At 36.0% G+C, this 11,349-nt stretch overlaps 1 protein-coding gene across 1 annotated transcript in view; it reads right to left on the bottom strand.

Annotated features, from left to right (window-relative positions):
* Positions 1 to 3,288: 3,288 nt before the first annotated feature.
* Positions 3,289 to 11,349, bottom strand: part of LOC108763449 (retinal homeobox protein Rx1) — a 69,204-nt gene continuing 61,143 nt past the window's right edge. The window contains exons 3-5 of the mRNA XM_018511089.1: positions 5,619 to 5,716; positions 5,344 to 5,522; positions 3,289 to 3,628 (exon numbers count right to left, since the gene is read on the bottom strand). Coding sequence (XP_018366591.1) covers positions 3,465 to 3,628; positions 5,344 to 5,522; positions 5,619 to 5,716 — 441 coding nt within the window. The 3' untranslated portion in view covers positions 3,289 to 3,464. The remainder of the gene's footprint in view (positions 3,629 to 5,343; positions 5,523 to 5,618; positions 5,717 to 11,349) is intronic.

Raw genomic sequence — 11,349 nt, 5'->3', positions numbered from 1 at the left:
TTTATTTCAATAAAGGAGGTCCTGTCTTCAAACGATATGGTATGATTAAATATGTACATCGAATTTTATTTTGTCACGAGCGGATATATATACAAATAGACGTCCGGGAAGTGGCTCTAACTACGTTTCTTCGTTTTCTACGAATATCTCGGACCGCGGAGGCTGATCATCATCGCTCGCAAACGATCCGAGCGCAAACGTCTGTAAAATCACGATCTGCAAAATCGTAAGTGAGTACAACGTATGTCAAAATCGCCAATAGTTTTATATCGAGTTCAACATATTGAGTTATACAAGGAAAGGACTTGTCATGATATAAGAATATAAAGTTTACCATTGCGTATAATGATGACGGACTAAACTGATCAAATTTTTACCACTAGTGCAAGGAGTATAAAAAATATAATAATGAACGTAACAATAGGACTTACGAACAACAAAATGTTCAACAACAAAAAATTGATGATGATTAAGAGGATCGTTGGATGTTGCTGCGGAAGATAATGCGCAATTTTTCACATGATAAAACTCTTTAATAATTGGATGACATATATATTAAAGGTGCATATATTAATTTTATTAACTGAACGACATATAAACTGAAAGTCGTAAATATTAACTAATCGGAACGTTTCGGTTTCAATTTAAACCATCTTCAGCAAACAAAAATTGACAATTAAAGAGAATCGATCGCAATAGGTCCGTTATCTTTCCTTCATATATTATAATTTCCATGTATTGTATCTTGTCCATATAGGAAGATCCTTTTAATTGTCAATTTTTTATTGCTAAATATAAAAAAAATATTTAAAAACATATTTGCATTTCTAATATCTTAAGTATCAAATTAAACATTTAATTTCGCATTCAGTATCTCTGTTTATATCATAAAACTTATTATTTCTGTCAAAAATCTGTGTCATAAAATAAAAGATACGCGGAATGCACTATATATAGTCACGTGAAGTAGTAAAATTGTTAATTCAACTTACACTTTTAAGATTTTTGTATTTGGGCAGAATAAAACCTTACATTTTACGATTTTGCACATCGTGAGTCGAAAAATTTTCGTGTCAATCATTAACAATATGGAGATTAGAAATGGCGAATCCTCCTCCGCGCTCTTTCTCTCTCTCTCTCTCCCGGAATTTACATACCACGATGGCGTCTAGATAATATGCACAATCTTTGCCTTAACGTATTAATACTGTAGAATATTGTTTATGTCAAAATTCACTTTTCTCGCCTCCGTACGCCTTTATCCTATACTCTACAAGAGATATTTTGCTAGTTTCGCCGATCGACGATTGACGATTGCCGCTGCTAGGTTCGTGAGCGCCGCCGTTGATCCAGGAGGTTTCGCGAAGGGCGACCGACCGACATCCGGTTCACGTTTAACCAAACGCTTCGGTCGTGCGTATTCTGCTATATAGATTTGTACGCAACTTACCTCGAGTTGCAAGGAGATATTCGGCCGACGAGCGCAAATCGGACACACTTCGTGAGGCGTTACTCGATTTGATCGGATTTATTGATCGTTTAAGGTATCGGTGTATCAAGCGAGGTCCTTTTTCACTCATCGCTTCGCACGGATGTTGCCTGTTGCCGAGCATCCTGTATATTTGCTGCTGTACGCAGGATATTCGATGAGGCACAGTTGTCGAGTAAACCGATATTTCTTGTCGAAAACTGAAACGATTTGTCTCTTTTATTTCTTCTTTTATTGCGACGTAAATGGTCAGTGCACTGCAAAGCGTAGTTTGGACGAGGAAGATAAATAAATAAAGCAATGAATAAATGAATAAGATCTGAAGTTAACAATTTTTAACAAAAAATACATCATTATCAAATTAAAAGAATATATGTTCCTTTCCCAATTTTATCAATTCAGATTCTGTTTTCGGATTTGAATATTTATGTGTAGAATATCTAAATTATCTCTGTGGGCACACGATCTAAGACAATAATTAATAAAAAGCGATAATTATTTATTATTCCTCTAAATGGTCTACATGTGTACGTAAGTGATAATTTAAATATCGCACACATAAATCAATAGTTCACGTTTTATCATAGTTGACTTTGTCCACGTACTCGATGGCCGTAAAATGATATAAGTATTTTATGAAAGATATCGCTAGTTCCCCATGTACCAATTATTGGCATCGAGTAACACGGTGTTTGTGATGTTACCATTCGGAAGGTTCACGCCGCACACTGCATCTCGAAATCGATGTCCTGCAGTTTTCTAATTGTAATTTCAATCACGTATTAGCGAATTAATGAAAAGTTAATAATACTTAAAAATAAATTTGAAAAATTTATTATATGTATATTCACTCTCTCGTGACGGTTGACACCAGCACATTTGTTGGCTGGTGTTATATTGCTTTATAAAATTAAATAATGTACACCTAGATCTCTCGACAATATAAAGTCATATATATGTATAAGTAATACATAATCGACTTTGAGCCAAATATTTATGCTCTTTAAAAACTATTCGCGTAACTTTTATGGCAAAATCTGTCATTTGCTATTCACAATTTGAAAAATAATTTAGCGTGAGACTCGACACACAAATATTTGTAGTAAACGTATCTTGAATAATAATGGCAAGAGTTGATCAAAACTGATCACCTTTGCCTTCACTTCAGCTATGTAACAAGTTTGCGCAACACAATTCCTTTTGTCTATTGCACAATGCCGACTTGGAGCGAGTACCGAGCAAATTTTTTATACGAGTGCAATCCGCCCGAAAATTTTGCGCTAGACTGAAAACATAGTCTTTATTGGCCGGCTATTTAATGACTCTACCGTCGATACTGTTACATCAAAACATCACAAATAACACAAACGCCTAAGAAATGTCTTGATCTCTTAGACATATTTTACGCTTTCCGTGCTGTTTCAGATAAAAACTCAATTTCCCAGGTTGACATTAATAACTAGCCCATTGTGTGTCTCAATCATGAACACATACTCACTGATCATAGATATCTGTCAATTATCATATTGAGATAGTATCTCTATAATCGTCGAAAATATACCCACCGATCGTCGACAGTCGCAATATTAATCTCTTTGATTTAACACGTCACCCCAACGTACATTAGATTATCCACATTGGTAACTGTTGGTACCACACAAGAACAAGATCCTTTTTCAATCGAGTTCACTCCCTAGCACACACGCACGCATACACACAAACGGACGATCGCTTCCTTTTTTGCCTAGCTTCTTGTACTTTTGTCACATCCAGCACCGTCGGTGATTTTTCCCCTCTATCACGGAACGAACTCGCTCTCGTCGTTCGATATACCGCTCGCACTGCTCAGGCGACTTTCGCCTGATCTAGAATGTCTTTGGGCGAAAGATTGTTCGCTTACTCGTCACGCCGTCACAAGCACGAGGCCGATGCGGCTGGCAGCGGTGCGCGCCATTGGCGTATCTTCAGTTAACCTTCAGACCATCTGCAAACCTTTCGTGATGCTCTCGACGTGTTCCTTGGCCCGCATCCTGAGCGCTTGGATGCTCGAGGTACGCGGATCATGTCCCGGCGGACTCGGCGGTGGTGGTTGCACGTGGCCGCCGGCACTTATGCTCGCCATACTGCTGGCTAGCGAGCCTGCGAACAATGCGATTTCTACTTCTCGTTGGTATGCTCGATGAGAATGATCATGGTGAACGCTATCGTAATGCTGATTAACTCGTTAACCCGGGAATAGTCACCTGGGATGTTTTTACACCCCAGCGCACAGTGGTTCCAAAAGCCTCTAAACCTGGTCAAAATTATTTATATATTATTTATACTTTATTTATAATTTTTTAATAAATTTTGTATAAAATGCTTCTTATAATTTGAGATAATAAAAAAGGCACATAATGTATATGTCATGATAATGTTTTTAACTTACTTTACAAATTATTCGCTATCATCACTATTATCAGAAACATTTGACGTTTTGACCGTAAGATTGATTCCGGGACTTATTAGAGTGATGACATCTGCACACAGATACCATATCACGTATTTATTTATCATAAACATATTAAATGTCTCTATTAAATATTTTATGATATCAGCTAAGAGAGGGTAAGATGTGCTTTTTTTTTAAGGGAATTTAAAATTATCATTTCAATTATATTAAAAATAAGGTCTCAATTGAGCATCATCAGTCTTTTATTGTAGATATTTTAATAATTTGTTATAATTATACTAAAAGAAATACATAAATATAGCCTAATATTAATGCTTATCTTAGTTGATTATCTTGTACATATTGTACCTCAATTGTTGGAATAAATATAAAAATGAAAAAAAAAAACGATAAAAGATAAGATAGAAACGCATGTTACGTACCATTCATATATTTTTAAAAAATAATAAAATATCTTAAATTTTGAAAACTAATGCTACAAAGAAAGTAATTTAGAAGATTGTTTACTTTCAATATTTGTTTTAAATAGAAGAAAATAAAAATGTTCTTGTTGTCAGTTTTATAATCCTTCGACATAGTATGAAATTATGATAAATAATGATCGCAATTTAATAATTGAAAACGAAGTTAAGCCACCTTTTTTAAAGGAATTGGAATCACTGTGCAGCGACGAGAAAGTGTGAATTATTGTAAAATGAATACTATTTTCTTTCATTTTACACATATTTTCTTTGTTCTTTAATAATTATTCTTTACCTTTAAATATGCAAATTCCTTAAAAAATCACAATAAAAAAGCGTTATGTTAATTAAAATATTCATTTTTTAGAAATACTGTTATAATAAGTTGCTAAGAGACGGTTGTTCCATCTTCGGATAAATTATGTGGTAATTTACCTACTGGATAAACAAAAGAGTAAAAGAGTAAGAGTATAACAATAGAGTAAGAGAGTAAGACAGTGAGCTGAAGTTTACCGAAAGATGGAACAACCTAACCTTAGTGTGCTTGTTTCATTTATTTGAGTTTTACTCACTTTTTTCAAAAAATTGTGAAAAATCCATAATGTCCTCAAATGCCAATAAAACAATCATTAATGCACAATATGTTGTTTATAATAACAATTTCAATTAGGGTGTAAAAACATTTCAGGTGATTGTTTACGAAAAAAGAAATGAGATGACTATCTCCGGATTAAGCGTGCTTTGCGTTGCAAGAACTATCGTGTACACATAGATACTGAGAGGGTTTAATTTTCTCAATAAATATACTATTTCTTATTTTTTAATTTTATTATATTCTAATTTCGTATTCTCAAATGTGACTGTAATGTTTTAAATTTATTATAAATTATCTACGTTATGCTTGGGGCAAAAGAGCGGGATGTATTAGAAATAAGTGTTACCTGGAACGGGGTTGGGCACAGCACCGACATTTGGCGGTGATGGTAATCGCCTGGGAGACGTCAGATAACTGGGGTACCCCGTATGAGGTGCAGCAAGGAAACCGGGAAGTGCGCTGAGCAATCCTGGCGGCGCGAGCCAAGGATCCCCTGGCAGACCTAGAGCTGGACCGGCAACGTTCCTGAAACGGAATATTTCCGCGCTGTAGTTGGTATATATTTAGTGTTACAAGGATTTATATGATATCTGCTCTATTAACGTAAGCATTCGGACAAACCTCATATTAGCAGCGTGATGGTATTCGCTCAAACCCAGTCTCGCAGCTTCCATTTTCTCCTGTCTACGCCACTTGGCTCGCCTGTTCTGGAACCAGACCTGGAACATAACGCATAACGACAATTTGTCATTGTTCAATCGGAAAAACGTGGAGAGAAATGTAAACAATGAAATATACTTGAATATACGTTTGCTTCAATACAAATTTATGTATTGCTCACTTTAGGAGCATGATCAATTCTATCGTTTTTCTTGCTTTCAACTGATAAGTGACCTGATACGTATTAGCTGTATTTAATATTTTGCATAATTTCGCAAATTCATTAAGCTCCCTAAGGCGTTTGGCTCGACGTAAATCAGGGAACAATAGCGGCACAAACTCTCATTAGCCGCTGAGACGCGATAATGGTAACGTGTCACTACCGTATACTTGAGGAAGAGGCCACCCTCCTTTCTTCCCCATTCTTCCCACCCCGATCTCAACAGCAGACTTCGAGGTATCGCTCTTGACTTTGCAGAATGTTCGATTTCTCTTATATTATTAATAAGTACTATGATGTTCTCATATTATACTACTATAATCGTAGCTTTTCAAGATAAAACGACATTCTTTTTTTTTTTACATACATAACTTACATTTTATTTGCGTAAGTATTATTTAAATATTTATTTGATTATATATATATATATATATTTTATAACAGGAGAAATTTCAAAAAATAGAACAATAAAAAATGTATTGAAATTGTTTAAAATAGTCATTTTCAGTGAGAGAGAAAAAAAGAAAAGAGGAGAATTTTGATCTTTTTATTGTTAGTGCATTATACTACAAATATCACTAATAAAAGTATCTGTTAAAACAATATGATTTTTATTAAACTCAACCTTATTACTGTCTTGCACTTGGTTGAACATAATCAGTTCAATAATTGCTTTAATTTGACGATTGTTAATAATACACTTTTGTTAATTTTATTTGTTAGAAAACTATTTTATGCAGTCATGGTAGAGTAGTGGAGTTTATTTAGTATAAGAACTATATAACGGTTTATTTTTCAACTATAAAAATTGGAATAGGCTCTATTTATTACATACTAGAACTGGATTTTGTGCAAACATTGCGTATATACTTAATCAAAGATCTATTTTCAGTTGCTGGACTAGTGTATACTTTTGGAACTCAAAGTGAGATAGGTATATCTTGATATTTATCAAAAGCGAGAAAGAGAGAGCTGTAGTGCGGTCTAGAAATAGAAAACAGACTATAAGTTTGAATTTTGGATATAGCTGACAACGACTTAAATTAAGCCGAAACGTCCGAATGTCTTGTTAAATGATATAAAAAGGATTAAATATAATTTGAGTAAATTTTAGCGTACGAATTATCGCGCAGAATTTTTTACTCTTACCGCCCTTATTAAATTTTACTTTGTTGTTTTTATTAAACTGTGTATAAAATATTTTTTAAAACATTTTAATACAGTTAGATTGGTCGTTCTACATTTATTTATATATTAATAAAGAAAAAACATTCGTTCGTTAAATTTCTTGATTAAAAAAAGAAATTTTCTTTTTAATGATGCATGTGTACATTTGTAATATTGTAATCGTTAAAATTATTTAATAATTATTCTAATATCGAAAATATAATCATGATTGTCGTTATATTTTTTAGGTTGACATTAGCACACTTCTATAATTGAATTAGAAAAATTTCGACTTAAGAAGGGCTGCACTTGCTTTTACCGACAGAGACCAGTTATCTGCAAAAATCTAACTGCAGGAAAGCAGACGAAAATGAGCAAAATAGTAACAGTAAGTCAGAGCAAAAGTGAAAAAAGCGATAAGGAAAGCGAGAGAGGAGAGATTCAGAAGGTTCGATAGAAAATGGAGTTCCTTTGACGGGGTGCGATCATGCAAAGGGCGAGAAAAGTGGCTGCTAAGACTTTCTCCCTTTTCCGTATTCTCTCTTCGTCTAACTTTATCCCGCCTCCCCCCCCCTCCCTCTCTTTCTCTCTCTTCCTCCCTACATATTTCTCGATTTCTGCTCCAAAAGGAGGGTTGCAGAAATGTCTCTTTGGGCGGGTCTCCTTGGTCCAACCCTGAAAGCGGCGTTGGCTAAGAAAAGGAGGGGACCAAGAAGAGGGTCGGTCGGCGAAAGATCGAAGAGTGTGAGCGGCAGGGGGGAGAGTCCACCCTTCCATTGGCATTAAGAGGGTAACGAGCCCGTGGGGCGAAATCGAAAGTGAGCGAGCGACGCGAGGTAACGCGACGCGGTGCGCTTCCAAGGTGGACTCAAGAAGGGAAGGGAACGTCGGAGGGGGGCACCCCACGTTCGCCGTGACGGCTCTCAGCCATGTTGATTTCTTTATTGTAACATGGCTGCTGTTGGCAGCTCGCTAAGTCTATTGCGTTAAGAGCTGATGGTATCGGGATCTTGGCTTATGAATTATTCAGTCCTGGTCGAGACGCGCCCGGGTATAAGGCCCACCGGGTGCCCCGTCCGTAACAAATTCACACGCGGCGGCGAAGTGAACGTAAACCATTCAGGCCAGAATTCATCGAGATCCATCGATGAATCTTGGTTTTTGCTTCTAACACTTAAGAAGGGATAAATAACGCTGAGTAATCGAGTCCAGCTTCTCTTATACGGTAGCTGACAGCGAATGGTTAGAGGATAATTGTTCGTACGCGAGTTATTTGTGTGACCTCGATTTTTTCTTTTACAATATTATAGTGTACATATATTTTGATGCACATAATTATCAATGACTCCACATTCCGGGAAAAACATAGTAGTAGCGATGATAAAGATGACAATTATATATATAAATGTTATATAAATTAATCAATTAATGTATATATAGTTGAAATAATGCGTATAGTTGAACAAACTATGATGTACATAATTGAATAAATTATTTTATTTAATTATAAACATTAGTTTTAAATATAAAACTTGTATAGATGTTACACACTTTTATAGTTGCCACCATTATATCTCTTCCTCTGAGTGCAGAGTGAGAAATTACAAATTGAGAAATGTAAATGCATCTTATCTTGAGCAATATTTTAATCAAGCCCCCCCCCCTCTCTCTCTCTCTTTCTCTCTCTTTCATATATTTCAACAAGAACACATCAGATTACGATTTTATACGCAAAAATAAACGTACATTATTATTCAAGATACTTTAATAGTAATAATACGAAACTAACAAAGTGTTTCGTCGCGCACGCTTTCGAGATTAGTTTTTCGCAAATTTGTTTATTAATAAGCGATGCAAAATTCCTTCGGCGCCTCCGAAATAATTGGTAACAGAGTGAAGCGTCGCGTTCGAATAACAAGGTGACTATATGTAAACAAATTGAATATTACTATCGGGGAACGAGTGACGGTGAATTGTCAGGAGAAGAGAGAGAATATGAGGAGGAAAGGAGGGGGGGGAGAGAGAGAGAGAGAGAGAGAGAGAGAAACGCGGAAACGAAGTGAAACGAAGACGGAGTTAAACGTCGGAGGCATCATTCGAGGTTTGGAGCTCGATGTAGGAGGAAGGAGAGGAGTGGAAAGATAAGAGGAAAGGGGAAAAGAGGGAAGCGAAGGAGTGGATATCGGAGCATTCCCGGGCTCATCAGGACGATATTCCGCTCTCGAGAACGAGAAGCAATTTTCTTTCCTGGCTCCGTGGATGAGAAAAGGCTACGGACAAGATGCCACGCCGAAATGATGGGAAAATAAGCGAATTTCCCTTCGTATCTCTTATATATCCTTTTCCATCTTGCCCCTCTTCCTTCCACTTTCTCTCTCTCTCTCTCTCTCTCTCTCTCTCTTTCTCTCTCTCTTTCTGCATCCTACGCCTCACCGTAACAGTCCGTCTCACCGTCTCACCGAGGACTGACTCGCGTTTAGCGGCGAGAGAGTGCGGCGCTCTCTCGTTCTCGCTCCTCTCGCGGAAATATAAAGAACAGGGCTAACGCGGCTTAATCTTTTTAGGTCGTAAATTTATTAGAGCAGGTACTTCCACCTTTTCCACTCGTCTCCGCCGACGTTCTTCTTCTTATCCCTCTCTCGCCCTTCTATTTCACTCGGTCTTCTTCCTACCCGAACCGACCAGCCGGCGACGATCCTCGGCAATGATATTGCGAAGGTAAACTCGCTTAGACGGTTTAAATGCAAGAAAATTGAAATAAAATGGAAGTAATTCCGAGATTAAAATTGAACGTCGTTCCGTTGTCGCTGAGAAGCGGCGACACTTTTTCGTGTCCCTTCTCTTACCCCACTGTGCTGTGCCCTGCTTCCACCGTGGCGTGTTGGTCTCTGTGAGATTTTACGTAGCACACTCTCGCCCGAGAAACTTTGTGATGTCGGAGTTACATAATTTGCAAGATTTCGCTGGAAGGTTGACGCGCGGATAAGAGGACTAATTATCATTATCGTGTTAATGAGCAAGTAACATAACGGAATAACAGTCCCAACTCTTTTGCATATAGAATCGTTGATTCCGACGTAATCGGTAAAGAGTGCGGATGACTGAACATAGCTCAATCTATTTTAAAATAATTATTAAATGATACATCATAAATGTTATAATGCTATGCAAAAATCTTTTGAATGGAATGAAGAGAAAGATAAGATATCTTACCATTTGTCAGATCAAAGCATCTTATTCCAAGACAATAGAAAACCTTGCAACAGTGAGCTAACTCATATTTTGTAAAACTGAAGAAAATTAACTCTAAAGTTAAAATGATGGGAAAAATATATTTATTTACACAATGCTGCAAATGGTCCCATATTTTAGCACATATTCAAAAAGTTTATTTACAAATTGCAGATGATGAATAAGAAAACGAAAAGAATGAAATTCGGCTACATTGTGTGGTAGTTGACAAGAGGTTAATATCCATTGTTCTAGTATATCTTCAATTTATAATTTGATAAATCATTTTGCAATTTCTTTTGTAAACGTACGCGTGCCTTATTTACTACCATACTGTTAGAGATATCGCAGTTCCACATTAACCCCTGAGTATCAAAGGAGTAACCCAATCTTTGAATCAAATAACATTTTATTATTTTTAATTTTTATTATATATATATGTCGCAATGTAAATTAATCTAATTCTGTAGTTGAATTGCATAGTTTGAGAGTAAATAATGTCAAACATTAATGTATGCACTTAGTAAATACTAAATGATAAACTAAAGGCCGCAGCACAGACTTTTGTATAACGGATAACGCGTAGTGCATAAGAGAATCAACAAAAGTTTCTCTTTTCCATAAAATGGAAGGAAAGAAAGGATTTTGATTGGTTGATTCTCTCTTACACTATGCGTTATGCAAAAGTCTGTGCGATTTTTAGATTATATCCACACAACTTACACAGTCGCATAAATGTATGCATAAAGAAAATTATCCAATTTTATATGCGTCTTTATAACAGAAATGTGATTGGATAATTTTCTTTATCCATATGTTTGTGCAGTTATGTAAGTTTGTTTGGATATAGTTTGAGTCAATACCATAATACAGCACACTTTAGCCGAGATATAACATCCTGGGGGACATTTTTGGGAACCATAGAATTCTTAGGACGTCTTTAGGATGTCTCTTGGAGAGTGTGTTGTATGGGATATTCCTTAAGGAGGTTGTAAGGCAAATGCAATATATTAAGAACTATTTGAAAAAATTACAGACTATTCTAAATTTCATTTAATAATAATACAAAAAAAA

The sequence above is a fragment of the Trachymyrmex cornetzi genome, unplaced genomic scaffold (genome assembly GCF_001594075.2).
Source record: "Trachymyrmex cornetzi isolate Tcor2-1 unplaced genomic scaffold, Tcor1.1 scaffold359, whole genome shotgun sequence".
Lineage (NCBI taxonomy): Eukaryota > Metazoa > Arthropoda > Insecta > Hymenoptera > Formicidae > Trachymyrmex > Trachymyrmex cornetzi.
This window is presented reverse-complemented; position numbering and strand designations above follow the sequence as displayed.